At 44.3% G+C, this 19658-nt stretch overlaps 1 protein-coding gene across 1 annotated transcript in view; it reads right to left on the bottom strand.

Moving 5' to 3' along the window:
- Window positions 1–4181: 4181 nt before the first annotated feature.
- Window positions 4182–19658, bottom strand: part of Hth (Meis homeobox homothorax) — a 136075-nt gene continuing 120598 nt past the window's right edge. Inside the window, exon 8 of the mRNA XM_071787304.1 lies at window positions 4182–4320. Coding sequence (XP_071643405.1) covers window positions 4262–4320 — 59 coding nt within the window. The 3' untranslated portion in view covers window positions 4182–4261. The remainder of the gene's footprint in view (window positions 4321–19658) is intronic.

The raw sequence follows: 19658 nt of genomic DNA, 5'->3' as shown, positions 1-19658 counted from the left end.
GGAGCCTCGACAGAAGCTGTTGGATTAGGATACTACTGGAGAAGGTTTGTTGCTTGCACGAGTGTCGCCCCGTCTGCCGCTCGAGCGTGTTTGAACATATTTGTTCGGTCCTCAAGAAGACGGGACCTACTCACATTATTGGCTCGAAACTTTTCACTACCGGGACGAGTATCTCCCGTCATTTCTCTGCCGCACCTGTCTCCGTCTGATCCAACCGTGTATCCCTCAACGACATTCTGTTTCGAGGTCGGTGGAAGCGTTACGATCGACACATCGTGACGATCGGGCATCACGGCCGGCCCTCACCATCTTTCGCCATCGGCATTAAACGGGAATTATTACGAGTATTCGCTCGGACATGGACGGTCGTCAAGTGACAGGCGTAAACCGAGCTTGGAGCTTGAAACCATCGATCGATGTTTGCTAACCAAACTGAGGTAAAGTTATTCTTCGTGTTGTTATTCTTTCTCATCGTCCCCTATGTTTCAATTCGTCACGAAACACCGAATCGTAAAAAAAATATGTTTAAATTGTATTCGAAAGAACAATCGATTAATTTAATGAACTAACCCGAGAAACGAATGAGAGAGCTGAGAAGTGCTACGAATAATGGTGCTCCTCGCATAATCGACTCTATTATCCCATCGTAAAGATCCCGAACAAATGTTACGCTTGAGAATGCCTAATGTTATCTATCAATGACAGAGGTACAAAGCGATCGTTCTCGTTATCGTTGCTCCAACGTTGCAGCACGATCCGTAAAGAGGCGTTTACCTTTTTAATGGCGTATGGCTAGACACTACAAGCAGACGAATCCACACGTCCAGCCATCAACATTATCCACATATTACACACGCCGGCCGGCTCCCACACGCGTGCGCTTCACGGCGGTACTATCATCCCATGTGTACGCACGTCCAACGCTGTATACACACAAAAGGCACGGAAGATGACGACGACAACGACGACGACGACGACGAAGAGCGCAGCTAACAGGGCAAACACGAAGCCAGTTACTCGCTCAAATATTTGTACCTGACCATATCCCAAGGCGTTATCTCCAACACGCACTGGCTTCTACGGCGACGTAGGCAGCAGGGCGGAGAGAGCTACGCGTAAGAGAGAAAGAAAGAGGGATGCACACAGACTGCAGGTTGATTCACCTTGGCTCGGGTGAGCAGATCCTGTTAATGAAAGACTCTCTTTCACGCCCAAGCACCAAGCGGAGACAATAAAGATACCTCGTTGATCCTACGTTCTTTCCCCGTTCGTGTCGCTGCTTCCTTTTTCTCACTCTCGTGGGGAAGGATGTAGGCGCAACAGTTTCCTGTTCTCGCGCAACCGCAAGATTATGGTACCATAATCTAATCTACTGTTTACACCGGGAGTAAGCCCTCCTGAACGCAAAAAAAAAAAAGATATTTTTCGGGAAGTCGGGTGGGCGCTATCGATATAGCGTGAGAGTTTCCGTGAGAATGACTTCGTCGCGGTGAATGAATCCAGATAATATCACGGCTTGTCGCGCGCTCGAGTTGAAAGGGAACTGTGTGTGTGTATTTTAATTCAGACGCGCCTTCAATTTAACGCGCGAAATTGGCCCGGAGGAAAGCAATTTTCGCGAATTGACGTCGCAAATAATATCGTCCATCTTTTCCCAACACTTCTTCCAAACGGGCGAGGCGAGGTAAGCGAATTCTCTAATCGGCGCCTCGATCACTCGGATTCGTGGGGAAGTCATGGACGGCGGGGGAAGGATAAATCGCGGTTATTAGCGCGAGATTACGTGGGTTTGCGCTCAGATTGCCTTGCGGTGCGGGGGCCCAAATCCAAAATCTATATATCCGGCAATTCACCACCGACATCGGTCATGGTGGTGGTCGAGATACGTGTGAAAGAGTGAGAAGGAGAAGAGAGTGAAGAGAGAAGAGAAGAAAGAAAAGAGAGTCCAACGGATGATGGGAGACGCGAGAGGGATGTAAGAAGATTCCGTCACGTGCACATTGTTAGGGGAATCAGATTAGCCGGCAAGCTTGATGTATGTGCATTGCTAGTAACGTATCGTACTACTGTTCTTAGTACCCTATTCCCTTTTTTTTTATATCTTACCATGGTCTATCGAGCAAGTGACGGAAGCTAATACCGTGTCGCGATACCACTGTTTTTTTTTTTAATCTAACGCTAAAATAATTCTTGTGCAACGTGGTATTATTTTTTGTTCGCCTAAAGCATAAGGTAGTATATACATAAAACTTTAACTATTCATGAAAATCATAATTGTAAGACTTTAGAATTCAATATCACATGAAACAAACGTAAAAATGGATCCTCCATGGATTATAATAACAGATATCTAACATTAGGTATCAAGCTGATCTTATACAGATACGACAATACGAAGTATTTATCTTGTCATCTATAAGAAAGGACTATAAATTGACAACTAATTACATCGAACGTGCAACCAATTAAATCAACACGAATGACTCGCGATCGGCATTAGTCCGTTACGAGGGGAAACTCAAGATATATGTATCTTTAGTTTGATTCTCTGCCCAGACGCATAAATTCATGATGATTTATAGTCCTGTATATTCAGCGTTCGAAGAAAGAGAAAGGCATCGGCAGTTCACGTATCGCGAAACACTATGCGGCAAAATTCTACCTTTGGATGCGTGTATGATCGGTCTAATTAAACTTTGCGAAGCTGAATGAGACGTCAACTCGTTCCGTTCCCGAAGACTCGCTATACCAGCGGCCCTCGCAACGAGACGAGAGCACAATCTCTCTCTCTTATTGTTAGTTATGTTTACACCCTGTTTCTCTACTATGTCTTAATAAACTGTCCAACGGAATTAACGGAATCGCTATTGTATCGACGTTGTGCAACGGTCAGATCAATTATAGCACTTTGGTTCGAATTATCCAATCGATATGAATTCCTTAATATCATAGGAAATCAATAGAGACGAGCATGATTCCTATCATAAATATTTCAACGTATCAAATTGCTGATTAAAGCAAATAAATTAATTCATCACAAAAACGATCAAAATACATAAGACGCAAAAGGGAGAAGCAACCCTATTGAAAAGACAGAGTACGCACGTAGACAGTCGCGTCAGCGTCGCGTGAACGTCCTACGCGTTTCAGGAAGCGCGCAAAGATCTGTTCGGAAGGAAGAAAGAACGTGGGAACAGATGAACGATTTGCTCGCTGGTAACGAACACGCTGCCTGCCGGATTCGCGTAAGTCGCTACTTCTTCTTGTATGATATCTGGCCTTCGTCGGGAAGCGTCCCGTGTGTGGGTAGAATCAATTACGCGGCGAAATGCATCTCGACGGAGACACCTGGCCACAACTGCGGCGCCGATAATATTTAAATACGCACACCCACGGCTCGTGCCGGATGATGCTCGATAAATCTCCGAGGAATCCGTCATGGGATAATAGCGACAAAGGCGCTGACGTTGTCAGAGGCAAGGATTAAGTGGCTTTGTACCCGTGAGACGTGCAATTGATTCGACTAACAAAAAACTAATGCGTGTGCGATACGATCTTACGATTATGTCACGATAATTTACGTTTCAATACGTTTAATATACAGAACGTCTCGTTAATCGCATACTCGAGACTGCATATTTGAGAGATACTATCTGTATATTTAAGATTATAGTAAATTTCCCTAACAGATGCTTGGATGCACTTCGTGCGCACATAATATGAGATACTCAATTATGCAACGCTATAATTATCGAACTGGAGGAGACGGCTCTGGCAGACGCAATGTAATTACAACGATACCGGGTGACTAATGTTCTTTTTATCTGGATACCGACCTACCGCCCTCGAAATCGCGACCGACCGAAGTCATTACGCGCCGTTAATGTATCGCCTCTTGTATTCGGCGGCACCCTCACAAATCCATCCCCTCGATAACGCGCCCGTGATTTCGTATGCATCCAAGTCGCGCGCTAGTTATCGGCTAATGAAATCGATGGATACGCGGAGAAGTTAAACACGGCGAGCCCCTTATGAGCGGGGTGCTGCCGCCGCTAAGAAATTTCGAAGGAAAATCTTCACCCTCTCTTCCAACTCTCTTTTCATTTCCGATGGTCGTTAAATCGTAAGGAGAAAGCGCATGAGCGAGCGAATTTAAATGCAAAAGTCAACGAATACACCTATACAATCATTTTTCCCTTTTCCCTTTCTCTTAATTCAACGGATACTAATATGTAGCTTGCGGATAAAAATCAATTGACGGTTACTCACTGTCCCCAGAAGTCGCGGTGCTCGCGGAGCGATCGAGAAGTCTGCACTTACCTGAAACAAAGGGCAAGTAAAATTATAAATTACACGCTCGTTAACTTTTGTTTTTTTACGCTCCGCGCAAGCGAGCGGCGACCTATCAACGGAAGGGGGGACGCAATAGCGTGCGTAAAAGCGCGGCTAATAAAGGACTCCGCTATAAAATTCAATCCTCGGGCTAGCGACGGGAAAGAGCAACGGCGGGTATCGCGTTTATACTCTTCCTCCCAGTTTGACGCATCGAATAGAGAGCACTAGATCGCGGAGATGCGCGAGGAAGCGTCCCGTCGCGTCGGAGGGATGATTCCACAGATGTGACGAAATCAAGGAGAAGAAAGGAAAGACGTCCCATAGACACGCGCCCACATTCGAACCACCTTGCGTGTACGTCTATAGGAACCGTGATACGCCATCGGTAATGGTACTTGGTGGCAAGACTCTATCGTGGTGTGAGAACGGTATTGTCTTTTTACGGCCTCCGCAGACATTCGCCGATGTTTTCCTGACGCCCGGGGGAGGCAGGCTCTCTTTTTCGCCTTCGGTCTCGAGCTCCTTCGGTATTATCCGGGAGAGATCACCTTTTTACCGGTCGTTGCGACCTCGTCATTCCGCCCTTATCTCGAGACCTCTCCCATCTCTTGTTCAACAGCGAGAGGGAACGGCGCACCGAGGAAGGTGAATGAGGAAGGCAGCAGCCCTTCTCGATCGTGCCGCGCTCGCCGAGAATGAAAAAGAGAAAACGAGAGAGAGAGAGAGAGAGAGAGAGAGAGAGAGGAGGTGGATGGAACGGCAACGAAACCGTGACGAGGTCGTCAAATCCGTAGAGCGATTGAAAATTATACAGGGATCGGCTTTACGAGCGGACGCTTTAGCCGCGCTGACGTAACCGCACTTATCCGCGTACTATGTCCCTATAACGTCGCGATATCTCGTCGACCCCAAGGAGCACGACAGTCGGAGGATCTTCGAGCCCGAGGTTTATGGGATCGGCTCTCTTCTCTCGGCAAATCCTGTGACGCGACTGCAGAAGTTACGGCGCGGTCAAAACGGGATACATCATACCGCGTGAGAGGATACACTCTCGACATATCTTTTCACGCAACTCTACCTTATTAATACACGGGGTTTTGCGATAAAATAAGACGTTTCTGCGACACGATGACACTTTCAACAGTTTTTGCGTTATACGCGCCTAACGGTCACTCTCCTCGCCTTTTGCGAACATACTTCCGCCTTTAGCGGTCGGCTAAATTTTCTTCAAGGGAATGCCTGGAACGATGCTGCTATCGCGCCGCGCCGGTGCCGGTGCCGTTCGCGCGTTTGCGACGTAATTGCAATTTAACGACGCGATGTGAATACGCATAGAGAGCCTCCGCATTTAAATATTCACGATGGCAAAATGACAGAATTATCTATCGCGCGCGACGCTAATAAAAGTGCCGCGCGATTATGCATACCGAACGAGTCGGAATTCATAATTCGCCAGTCCGAATGTAAATACGGGAATATTTAATTGGCGCGATAGAACCGCCGATAACCGCTGACGAAGAACGCATTATTCGATTATCTGGCCGACTTCGTAATTGGCCTTTCTATGGGCAGCACACCGCGCGCGAATTATAAATTACAAATTACATCGGCACCGAACGTCGTAAATGTCATATTTTCCCACTTTGTAACATACATAAGCCTGACAAGATCTTATAATAAAATATACCAGCGGCGATGCAACCGGTATATCTCGTTAGACACACGTTTCATTTGCATCGGACGATAATGCTCGTGCATTGTTACGTCGATAATATAACTACTTCATTTAGCCAAGACGGTATACAAATAACCGATGCCTTGTCCGCGCGAGACGTTAATCTCACTTTGATGACTCATCCTATAAATCGCATCGGATTTACGTATCTCATTGAATAGCAATTTGACCGCGTCTCATATCACGCATCGCTTCGTTACGTCAATGAGGAGAAAATGTATATTGACGTAACGAAGAGAGATATATAATGCGTGATTTTTAAGATCTGAGAAACGACTACTTTATACTATGATTAAGCAAAGTATTGAGACAATTGATAAAAGTCGAATAAGTTTGTCGCGATAAAAAAAAGATTCCGTATGTTAATTTGTTAATTTTATGGACACGAACGTGCGTAATGTGAGAAGTTAAACAACATCGGTGACGCGTAACCATTTCGGAATTATAAACTTATCTCTCGAACGATTTCTACACGTATCTCTCTTGGACGTTGTTAGACGTTAACGGTGATCCGCCTCTCCTTCTTTAACATGAAATTCATGCGCAGCAAGAACGAGCTCATTATCATTTTCACGATTCCTTATCGGACTCGCAATCTGATAGTCCATGAAACATTCTTGTATCGCTAAATAACGATCGTGCTGTTTCGTTAAATTAGCCGTGCAAATCGGATCGCGATCGTATCCACACGAACCAGCCCAATTGAAAAGTTATTACGTCATTCATGGGACACACACATGTAGTATGCCAACATTTTTTTGTATCCACTTTAAATTTTAACATTTATTTATCAAGCTTATTCTATCTTATTAACGACTGTGCGTTTGGAATATATTGTGTAGATACGCACGGCTGAAGGAAGCTTAGGCGGCGACTTTTCTAGCGATAGAGATCAGGTGACTGCGAATAGACTTCAGATTTCCTTCTAGCGAAGGAAATACGGCACAACGGGAAAGTTAATGCCACCCGCGGTAATGGAGTACCTCTGTAAGTAAACTCTCTCTCTCTCTCTCTCTCTCTCTCTCTCTCTCTCTCTCTCTCTTTCTCCCCATCTCCCCCACTGTTCCCAGCATCACGCTTTCTCTCCTTTCCTCCCGCATCCCTCTCATCTACTTCGTCTCTTCTCCATTACATCGGAGCAACCTGCAGACTCCATACGTTATCACCGTAGACAGCCTCAAATTGCTTCATTAGCCGCGAGATATTTTATATAAATTGGGGACTAAATTACCTGCGGCCGCGCGCCCGGCATCGGCGAAAAATTTGTAATTAGAGCAGGTAAAACTCGTCGCCGGCCCGCGGTCGGGCGGCAAAGGAAAAAGAGAAAGAAAAAAAACAAGAGAATAGAGGCAAGATAGCGAACAAAGAGAGAAAGAGAGAGAGGCCAAGAGGTCCGGAGGGCCATTTCTTAATTATTTACGCGCCACTGTGCGGCAGTATTGTTCGTTCGCGGCATAAACCGTGGCAAATCGCCGCCGCCCTTTGCGGTTTCGCCGATAGCCGGTTTACGTCTTCAACTTCATGAATGGAGCAATTAGCATTCGATGGCAGCTCAGAGCGTGTTAAGGGGGTACGTTTTGTTACGAGGACGCCCTTGCTTCGCGCAATCCCCGCCACTGCGACGCGTTAACGAAATGCATTTTCAGGCCATTGGGCAATGCTATTTGCTCGAGTCATCATTCACTATTCATTTCGCAATTCAAGAGATCGTTAATAATTCGCGGTCGAGTTAAAATTGTTATAACTGAATTACATCAGTTGTCCCGTACTAAATATAAATGTTAAAGTATGGCGCAAGTTGTGCTATTTTTTAAATGTCTTATTCAAAAACATTTATAGCTGAAGAAGAGTTCTAATGTCGTGCGAGCTTCTTGAAATGCCAGTCGAGCAAAGTGTGAAAGAATTACACATTTACGCAAATAAAGAGAGGCAAAGGCGTTTAAAGGGGGGGAACATTGCGCCAGGGGTTGTGCCTGGCTGTCCTACGAGGCCGTTTTACTTAATTTCCTTCTCGGACGAACTTCTTATTATTATCTCGGGCTCTCTCAACTTTTTTCTCATCCTCCCCCAGGTTCGCGGCTTTCACAGAGTGACACGACGGTAAGACAAAAGGAAAAGCAGCCCCTTTCCTTCCCCCACATCTAGCTTTGGGTACCCGCTCGTACCCCCGTTGTCTCTATAGCGGCCCGAGTTCACGGGGTGGAAACGACGGGCGAAATGAATTGGCAACTTTTAATTAAGATGGTATCGTCCTCGCTCGGTCCCTTGCCTTTCGATTCTCTCTTTGGTTCGTGGAAAATCGACGTGGGAGCCGGAAGAACTGGCTGCTCAGGTTCTGCTGTTCGGGGGAGCCTCCAGGAGAGGACGGGGTTGCGATGGAGGAGCGGGAGGGAGCTTTAGGTCGTCGAGCGGCGGGGACGCGGTTAGCATTCTTTTTGTTCATGCCAACTATTCATCATCGGTGACACTTCTCGAGATAGAGGGTACCGGCGCTCCTCTCTCTGTTCCACCCCCTCATCGTCTCTCCCCGCCAACCTTTCTCGCTCTCTTTTCGTCCTCTCTGCTCACCTCCCCGGCCTTTTCTCTTTCCTTCCAGCTCGATCTTCTCCCTTGCCCTGGGGGTTTCCTAATGGACCCCGACTACACAGTCCCCCTGGCCCCCTTTCCACCTACTCTTTCTACCGTTACTCTTCTCCTTTTTTTTCCGCGTGGCACGAGATCTCTCTATCGCTTCTAGAAGACTTTACGAAGGATTTTAATTTCCCGGCAACTGCCGCCAGCGCTCACCGACTGCCGTTCGCGCGGTAATTCGTCGGCAGGCTTCCAAGATGTAAATTTCTACGCCTATACTCCTCCGCAAAATTTTTGTAAAATGAACTTTTAACATACTGATAATTCTATATAGTACAAGATATAAAAAATAAATATAATATATAAAAATATATATATTAGTATATCGATGCATAATAAAAATAAATTTATAAATGCTTAGGGCCGGTTGTTCCAACCTGTTGGTAAGCCAACTAACAGTTAAATCATACGTCTATCTTTGTCTAATGTAAAGGATAAACAAAAACATATATATGATTTAACTATTAGTTAGTTTACCAACTAGGTTGGAACAACCGGTCCTTAATGCATTAAAAAAATATGTCTAATTTCAGAGTTGAGTATATTGGCATTGATTTGTTCATGTATTTATTTATAAATATTTTATCCAAACTTTATTTGTCATTGTGAAATATGCGTATAATTTTGAAATCTGAATTTCTATACGATTAAGATATAATTAATTACATGAAATAGTGACTGATACAATGTAAGATGATCGCAAGCTGACGCGAGCGACGTTACGCAAAAATAGCAGTAGTTAAACCGCGAGGCAAAGCCCGCCGCATGGAATCCTGTAATTATGACACGTCGTAAAAATGTTTGAACTGGTTCCCTCCTACGGTCTTCTCGAGGCCTCTTTCGTGAAGCATGGAAAAGGATAATCAGACCATGCGCCAAGCTGCCTTAACATAAAAGGAGCTATAGTTACGGTTAAAATACAAAATATTATTTGCAAATACTCCAATAGTTCTCCAATAATGCCACAGATTTTCTTTTAATTCTGACTTATTGTAGAGTTATGTCCATTTCTACCAATGTAGATTAACTTTAATCTTGATTTAACTTGTGTTTCTAATTCTTAGAATTAGATGAAGATAAAAAGTGAATTAAACCGAGATTAAAGTTAATCTATATACATTTGGTCGAGAAATAGACATTAGTCGAGCGAAGAATAATTGACCCATTTACAATTAAGAAACAAAATAACATTTCGAACAAATGCGATCAAATAGAACACATTAAAGGAATATAAGTAGATTGAAGACGGAGCATAGGCGTAAATAATAAATGCGAATCGCGAAGAGAGGCAAGGAAAAATAATATAATCATAATGTGCGCAACATGGGCGCGTGTGACACGCGTGCCGTCACCGGCACCCTACTGCCACCATCCCGCGATGGAAAAAGACTTTCAGGACGTGTCTCTCGCCGTTCTGGCGTCATTCCCCCGAGGACTGGGGTAAGCCGCATAGTGTCTTCCAGATACTGGATGTAGAAGGAAGAGGAGCAGGAAAGAGAAGAAAGAGCGCGCAGGCAGGAAAGAAAAACGTGGCCGCAACGCGCTCGGCAGGTGGCTGTTAACGTCCCACGGGAACCGCTGATAAAAACAAATGGCGGCACGAGGAAAGGAGGTGGTCCTCCGCGCCTTCGCTACGTCGGAAATAAAAAAATTACTCGATGCCGAGTCCCGTGTAAACAGAGTCGATGAATGAAAAGGGATTCTATCGGGTGTCTATCCGTTTCCGTCGATGCAATCTTTTAATTTTTAAACGATGTTGTCGATTAACATGCAATACGTACATTGACAGACTTTTACATATTCTTGTCACATAATTGCCCCATCTTTGCGGAAAAAGCGACTAAAATCTCGCGTGACATCGGTTTCAATCGCGAAGCATCTTCGTCACAATGCCAGTAAGAGCGACTCGCCATTTCCGGGGTTGATAAGTCGAAGATTGCGTCGCGCTATGGGAGGAGAGATCTCACCGCGGTAATATAAAGTTCGCTGTTCGTCCTCATAACGACGTTTCATATAACTGTATCAAAAAGCAGGCTCGTACAGCCTCGCGACACTCCATAGAATATTTAAGCTTCAATTTCATACCGTCGCGGTAGGTGTCTCCATGCCAGGGAGCATATTAAAAAAGAAGGTAATAAAAGCGAGCCAGGAGATCAAAAAGGAGAAGAAGAAATTGCGAAGAGGGCCGCCGATGGATCCAACGCACAATGGGGGCGTCGCGACGGCCGTCTCGCGAAGGGGGCGGCAGAGGCTCTGACGCAGACTCCTCGCAGGATGCGACACTATATGCGATTATTATTCATTATACGGCGTCTCTCTCCCGTGCCAGCGCGTAACGCTCCGTCAGAGGAGCGTTCCCGCGTACGCATCGTATAGACAAGCTGCAGGACTCTTGGTGCGCTTTTCATACGCGCGCGAAGACCGTGTTGAATTGCAAATCGTACGTCGCTCCGCGACGCGAGAAGGAAGGGTGAACCGAGGGACGGCAGATACATGTCCGTAGAGGCGAGGAGAGGAGAACAACCAAAAACTGACGAAAAACTTTGCATAAGCGAGACCGAATGCCACCCTTCCGAGACGCGGTTTCTCTCAAATCCACTCTATCATGAGTCCTGTCTCTTCTCCGTCCCCCTCGTCCGTTTCTCGCATCGTAGCTCTTGCCGTGGCGTATCGTTATGGTTATGGTATTAGGCACACGAGCCGGAGTACAAACGGTTATTTCGCCGAAACGACCTCGCTTCTTACAGGAAATGCCTCCTCCACTGGGCTAGGGGCGATAACGAATGATGAGGGTGGGAAAAGCCGCTCGAATTTTCCGCTCAGAGAGTCGAAAGAGGCTTTCGGATCCGCTAACAGCGGCGGCAGTGCTGAACGTCGAACAATGTACGACACGTAGGAATAACAATGGATGAATAAGCTCTCAAGATTACTTGATATTAAAAATTAATCCTCTTCACTCATCTCCATCTATTTTACTAGCTCTTCCAATCGTTAGAAAGCAAATATTTTTACTTTATATGGATTATTATAGCTTTTCTTGAAAAATAAATTTATTTTAAACTGATTCGAAATAAAATTTGTAACACTCGACAATCTTTACGTTTAATATGCGCAAGCTTTAGAGTTTTCTCCCAAATTTGATGGCGGTTGACGGCGAATTCATGCAGAGCGTTTAATAGCGCTATGTCAGTTGTATAGTCAAATTAAAAGGACGTTCCAGGAGCGACCATTCGCGTGGGCCCCCGAGGGGGTAATTTCGATTATACCAGTACAGGACGCCGCGGGACCGTCGTTACCGGTGCCGTACATCGCATACGGTTTGTTTTACTCTCGCTATTTTGCTTTTTATTACTTTCGGTTAGCCAACTAGTTAAAACCGCGGCTGCCCTCGGCTGCACGCCTAATGACTCGGCGAGTAGAGACAAAGGATTCATTTGCGAAGCGGCAGGTGTACGCTGCGGACGAACTCGACGAAACCGCTCTTTCGTCCCATCCCTCTTTCCCCGTCCGATTCCCTCTGTCCACGCGCGTATACTCCTTTCGGGGAGACGATCTACCTCCTTCTCCTTCTCCTTCTCCTCCTCTCGTTTCTTCCACGAATATGCATCTGCTTTCGAGAAAACGCGATGCTAGTCCGTTGAATCGATCAAATCCTCGACGAAAAGAATAAAACAGTAAAAGTGCGTGAGCAATTAATAAGTAAAAAAAAATATCCATTTAACGATACATTTTTATTGCAACGCATCTTGTAATAAGTAACTTACAAGGGAACCTCGCGAAGTGGAAAATTCTGATTTTAATATAACTTTCCACATATGTAGGGGGAGTAAAAAGATAAATTTAGAAATTTTTTGTTGCTGCCAAAAAATGATTCTAAAGGGTGAAATCACCCTTCATATGTAGAGCGGCTTTTTGTTTTTCTCGATATATTTCGGAAAGTATTCAAGATATCAAAAAATGTTTCTTATAAAAGTTTTACAGTAAAATCTCCTCTATTCGACAACATTAATAATATTTTTTAAAAATAATTTTTTAAACAAAATTTTGATTAAAAATAAAAAAAAATTTTTTTTGAATATTTATTAATGTGGTTAAATAAAGATGTTTTTACCATAAAACTTTTATTTGAAACATTTTTTGACATCTTGAATACTTTCCGAAATATATCGAGAAAAACAAAAAGCCGCTCTACATATGAAGGGTGATTTCACCCTTTAGAATCATTTTTTGGCAGCAACAAAAAATTTATAAATTCATCTTTTTACTCCCCCTACATATGTGGAAAGTTATATTAAAATCAGAATTTTCCACTTCGCGAGGTTTCCTTGTTAGTTTTCAAAATTTATAGATCATTATTAGATAACTCATCTTGTTTTTACATAATTTTTTAGTAAAACATTCTGTCTAAAGGATCTATGGAGGATATCAGGGATGCTTCTCTATGCTACGACAAATTTCGCTATTATCCTGATAGACAGTCAGTTTCGGATCGGTAGCTTCCACATTCTCGAGGATAACGTAGTCTTGCGAATCAAGGTCACGAGGTATACGTCGGCTGTATCTCGGGAAAGTACCTAACACCTGCAACTTCACGTCTATCCCAAAGTCCTGCGGGCGAGTGGCTGTCACCCGGAGGCGTCCTCTTCATCAGATATCGTGACACGGGGATTCAACCCAGTAACCAAGGAGCCAGCCGCTCAACCCTCTCCGACTCTCGAACTCACGCCCACCATTCCATCGTACACCATTCCATTTCCACCTTCGTATCCGTGAAGTCTCTTTGCGGCGCGGCGTAGCAAGCGCCCGGGCGACGTCGTCTCCGTACACCCGGCAACCCTAGCGTCGGTCTCGTCCGACCTTAAGATATTAAGTACTTCACCCGCGATTAGATCTCTCATTGTGCGGCGCGGTGTCAGACAAGCGGTTCGTTAGGCCCCGCGGAAAGAGAGAGAGAGAGAGAGAGAGAGAGAGAGGAAGAGAGAAAGAATGGGAGAGACAGATAGAGAGAAGACGAGGGGCAAAGGATGACTTCAGGAGAAAACAATACCAGCCTAAGAGACAATTGCTCGCGGTTAGAGAAAGAGAGAAGAGAGAAGAGAGAGAAGATAGAAGAGAAAAGAGAGCAGAGAGTGAGAGAGTGAGAGAGAGAGACTCTTATAACTGCTGTATAATTTCCTGCAACGACACCTTCATTGTACGCCCAGCGTTTCATTCTTATCGTTAGAGCACGGAACTGAGAAGTGATGTCGAGAGGGTTGCGCTCTCTCAAAGGCGTAAAATGTCCTGAATGCAATCGACATTAGATCCGTAAATTAAAAAAAATATATATACAATATATTATTTTACAGCTTGGAATTTTTTATCAGAGAATCTCCAAAGTTTATTTTTCGATTCGTTGAAGATTTTTCTTTTATATAGTCTGTTTGCTTGCTAAATTACATTGATACAATGACTCTAATATCATTGAAGTCGATCTTAATACCCGATTCTCTCAATACGTCAGATCTTCTCAGTCGATTCGGGCATGGTAGTGAAGTAGCGTAATTAAAAGAGCGTTTCACACGAAAGCCATCCAATCCCGCGTGAGAAAACGCCTAACAGTAAATATGAGCTAAATTTATTCGGAGCAGCGAGCGTGCGTTTACGCTGATTCTTGGAGAGATAGGCTCAAATTTTAATGCGGTATCATGTTCGAGATAAATGTTCGCATCAGTAAAATCTCGAGCCGGGATTCAACGAACACTTGATTCTTCTGACTTAATGAAGTCTACGAGAATCGAGTAATCTTTTAAGATAGCTAAAGTATCTTTTCCCAGGTTTCAACAACCTAAAGTACTCAATTGACAGTTGACACGATAAGAGATTACAATATATTGAGTAAATACAACTGAAAGAAATTGAGAATCAGATGACAGAAGATATGTTTAAGGCTCTTTTAACTGTCATTTTTTAATAATCTATAAATAATAAAATTTAGTTTAGTCTCTGGTACATTTATTCCAACTTTTCTGCTGATATCTACTGTGCTCTATTCAATGCGACGACATCGAGAAGTACCTGAGTATCCAGGACTTTCCGGCACTCTCCCACGATCGGAAGAGAAGCAGGATCGTCGACGCACTTGAAAACCCTCAATAGACCCAATCACAAACTGCTGTGACCCCGCGTTGTCCCCTTCAGGATCAAGGGGGTCTCTCTCTCTCCCCCACTTGACAGTGAACCCGAACCAGATTCACAGTTTGTTTTCTCAGGGTAGGCTGAATCAGAAGAGATCACTCGCGCTCAATCGCATGGTACAACAAACACTGTCGAATATTTGCGCGCGCGCGAGAGAGAGAGAGAACTTCTATTATTAGATATAAAATTTCCTCCATTTGGCCGAACGATAAACTAATCAATCGATGCATGCATATCAAAGATCTTCAACACAGTGAAAACTACTCCGTTATGATTATCTATATAATTAATATCATTATCGGAGAAAATGTCCAAAAAGACATATTTTCTAATTAATCAAGTAAATCAGTTTATAAGATTATGTTTACATATTCCCGTATTTTTAATTATATAAAAGCATAATTATACTTATCATTCCGTAATCTTTTAATGAAGTGTTTCATCGATCGAATAGGAAATTATTATCGAGTTTAAAGTGACAGTGTCATCAGCACACATGCGACATTGATGCGAAAGACAGAAAGCGGGCAAAATTCAACGACGATCCTGCGCGTCTGATAGTTACATCGCCGATGACGTTAACAGACGTGTCATTAAAGGGCGGCGAAGAACAACCTTGCGTGACATCGGTCGCGTAATCATCACGCGAGGATTTTCACAGATGGACAAACGTTCCCTCGAAACGACGACAGAGTTGCACAACGAAGAGGGTGAATATGAAAAGAGCGACGAAGAACGCGCGCGATCTAAGTGAGCGAAAAGGAGGAAAACGGACAGTCTGCGCGGGGGGGTCATGGTTTTCGTAAATTCGCTACGCAAGTCGGCCGCAAAATCAGGAATGAATGAAGAAGTGACACAATGCAACGTGTTGCAGACGGCCGACAGAATCGCCGCCATCCCCCTACGAGTTCTGTCGCAGCGACGCGTCTCCCCCAAAAATCCGCCCGACTGGAACCATTCACCACCGTTCGCGAAGAAAAAAAAAGGACGCGGAGGAGGGAATATAAAAAAGGAGGAAGGGGGACAGCAAAGAGGGAGAGGAAGACAGAAAGGAAGGAGCAGGTCCTCGTTCTAAAGCGAGCGGCGATGCGTGGCAGCAGCAGAGCCAGAACCAACTGGGTGGTTCTTCCCCCCCGTTCATTGTGTATCGAGATCCACGCGTACTATGCATAAGGGACAACGTAGGGCTAGGCATAGAATGGTATCTGCATGTGACGGATCGTTGCAGGGATCCGTCAAGAGTCATCCGGATGCGGAGCCCCCCAACTTTTATTTCGGTCTCAGCCGATGCTAAAGCTTCTATCAAAAAGTAGCAAATTTATTGTACACGTACAGGTGTGTCCGTGGGTTTCCTTTTCTCGCACTCGACGCTTTCTGTTCTTCTCCCCCGAATGTATAGCAGATATCTGACGTTCCCGTCGGTTGCAAAAAAATAAAATTTATTAGAAATATATTTATTTAAAAAATAGAGATGAAGAACAAGACATAAAGAAGTTTCCTAGAACTTTTTAGATAATTATTCGAGTCATACTTATCGATATATTTTATCTTTTATATACCTAATTTCGAATCACAATTTTATTAAATAATAAATAAAACATTAAAAATAATTTTAAACATTCTACAAGCTATAGAAAGCTACACGTTATATATTATATAATCCTTAACAACAGAAGCATATGAGTTTATTCTACGAGGTGCCATTTCCTACTCAAATTACACAAAGGGCTTCTCGAAGGACTTGTTTCCCACGCCATTCTCCAATACTTCTGGATTAGGATCGATTAAATCGTCTTATGTAACGCGACACGTTTCGAATTCAGTATATTGTTAAATTCAGTATATTACCGTACTCGCTTTTATTAGTTAACAATCTCATGCAGATTAAAACCTATGGTTTTATCAGCAAGACAATAATTATATAGATACAATCGAAAGAAATGAGCCGTGACGGATATCATGATACATTCTTGCAATGTTGTATTAGATAAAACTACTGAATACATTCATATTTTCGCTCGATCTACATTTGTTGGTGATATTACAGTAATTTCGGCTGGTATTACTATAATCATGAAATCTAACGAGATGTAAACTGAAAGGCTACGTCCGGATAGTTGTTTCCGTCATAAAAAAAAACTTTCGCATAGGTAAAATATTTCGCGTTAACTTTACATACGCCTGTTCGTGCGCGAAACTCGATTCACCTCGGTTCTTTCGGCAAGCGTAATTTCACGATGCTACCGCAGGTAGGTACTCGAGTTAGCAGTCAGTTTCGCCGCGGCGCGATGAAGAAATAATAACGGTCCGCTAAATGCCTGGCTATCGGGCGTAATTATATTTTATTACGGGGCAACGGCGGGACTGCCGGAAAAAATGAAAAGCACCAGCCAGGCGATTTCGTGTGACGTAATCGGGCATGCATAATAGTGTGTCCGCGGCATAACGCCAACACCCCTTCGTTGCATCGCCTGTCATTTTTTCCCTGTCCCAACAGTTATTTCGCCGCGATGTCCCGCGATTTCAATCACACACGTCGGTGAGTTTTCATTATTACCGAATCTAGGGGCACTCCTCTTCGCGCGCGGCCTCGCCTACCTCTTCGTTTCGCGGTAGCTCCATGTTGTAACGAGTAATCGATTGGGCGCTTTCCCCATTCGCGTCACGCTCGATACCAACTTACGCCGTCAGTACCGAAATAAATTAAGAACTACCGCGCGCCCCGGGAAAATATTAAATTGCTCGTTTGTGAAATTTGTTTTAATTCACTTATTGATGTACCATCACTCTCCTCGCTAAATTCTTCGTATTGATATCTCCAACATGATTCGCTATTAATATACAGCATCTTGAACAGTACAACGAATCTATGATTGATCCTGGAAACAGCGAAAAACACAAAAAAATGTCTATCATAGCAACTTCTTCTAGTTTGAATCTAGTAAAACAGTAGTCCAGATGGTGTATCGACTCGTTAAGTTAACTCGTTCGAATTTAACCGTAGGATCTTAACGAGATAAAGCCACGTTCCTTCCTGCACTCTTGACGGGACCGCGTTTACACCGTACAAGCAATAAAAGTCACGTCGAGGACGGCAAAGTCGACGAGAGACCACCGACAAAAAATATCAGTCCGCCTGTAACCGCGTTGCCGAGGTTCGGGTTGCGGAGGAACGTTGCGAAGGTTCCTCACATCTCCGTCCTCCTCCCTCGCGTTTCGTGAGAATCAGGGGGGGCGCCTTTTTCACTCGTCCGCTCCTCGACTCCTCCGTAAAACGCGTGACGTTCGCGCACGCGGCCCTCCTTTACGGCCGTACTTTGTGGTTTTCGAAAAGTTTCTTACGTTAACGTCCCACCGCCGCCGTGGTGACGGCAGTGGTCACAGTGGTTCTCGCTTCGGCCAAATAACCGCTCGACGAGGAATAAAAAAACTAAAACACTTCCGCAAGGTGCTATACATCCTGCTATATATCTGAAAAAGGATGTATACTAATAGTTGCTTTTTAATTATCATACAGTGCACGCAGTTACTTCTACCAGCTTTATTCTTCTATTTTTGGATATTTATTTTACCGAGCTCTCCAAATATTTCATCCTTTATTTTCAGAAAAATTAAATAAATAATGTAAAAATAAACATTAAGAAAATTTGTGTGTGTGTGTGTGTGTGTGTGTGTACGCTTAGATATATAAAAAAAAAAACGCGCTTACATTATACAACATATTTCATAAGTATCATCACGGAACGTACCGGAAAATCAGATCAGCGATACTCGCTCACGGCGTGGTCGATTGAAATAACAGTAAATCTGCAATTGGTGACGATTTACGCGTGTTTTAGCGCTCGCGATTTTACGACTCGAAGAAATGCCTTCTTCGGGGCGAGAGCCGACTATACGGAAGGTGACCGCCACTTCGGCGTTGTCATGAAGTAAAGATGCATCTCCCCAGTCGAAGGCTTGCCTTGCCCGTGCCAGCTTTCCTCTGTACCGATGCGGACCTACACTACATACGCTCGTGCGTGCGTATCTGCGTGAGCGTGCATGCGTGCGCCTTCGCTCGTGCACCCAACAAAATCACACACGTACACACGCACATACACACACACTCGCGCCGCGCGAACGAGCGTACGCCTTCGTGAGTCGCGGGTCTCGGGCTCTGCGGTTATTTTAACAACGTGGCAACCTCTTTGTAGACCACATGCTTGTAAACTAAGAATGAAGTCTGTTCGGCAATGGTAGAGGCAAAGAAGAAAAAAATCGTCTTCTCGTCGTTGTTCGCGGACCTTCCTCTCTCTCCGCCTCGTTTTCTATTTTTATTTTATTTTGTCTGTTCCGCAAAGGAATTCAATCGTTTCGAGAATTTAATGGAAACCTTTTTTTTTTTACTTCACTTATCCTTTTGCTTCATGCACGAAACGCTGAAATCAGGAACAGGATTGATCGTGCACTTTTTGTCTTGAGAAAAACGGGAATGCTATTATTTCTACAACAATACGACGTCTTTTTTTATTAACGGTATTAACATGCCGTAGCGTTGAATACCGGTGCGCCACTACGGAGATACGATCTAGACGAGAGTTCGTCGATTGCGTGAAATGTCGCGGATAAGAGGCCGCGCGGTTAAGTCGAATGTTTATATGAACGTGCGTGAAAGTGGACGCGTGGACGCGAGCGTGTGGAAGCGTCGAGGTTACGCACAAGTTTCCGCACAGGGACGACACTCTCTCGCGCCGCTGTATTTTTGCACGTCTCTTCCCTTCTCCCGTTCCTCCGGCCACCT

This window comes from Temnothorax longispinosus, chromosome 9, assembly GCF_030848805.1.
Source record: "Temnothorax longispinosus isolate EJ_2023e chromosome 9, Tlon_JGU_v1, whole genome shotgun sequence".
NCBI lineage: Eukaryota > Metazoa > Arthropoda > Insecta > Hymenoptera > Formicidae > Temnothorax > Temnothorax longispinosus.
The sequence above is the reverse complement of the archived record's forward strand: the minus strand, read 5'-3'. Positions and strand labels throughout refer to the sequence as shown.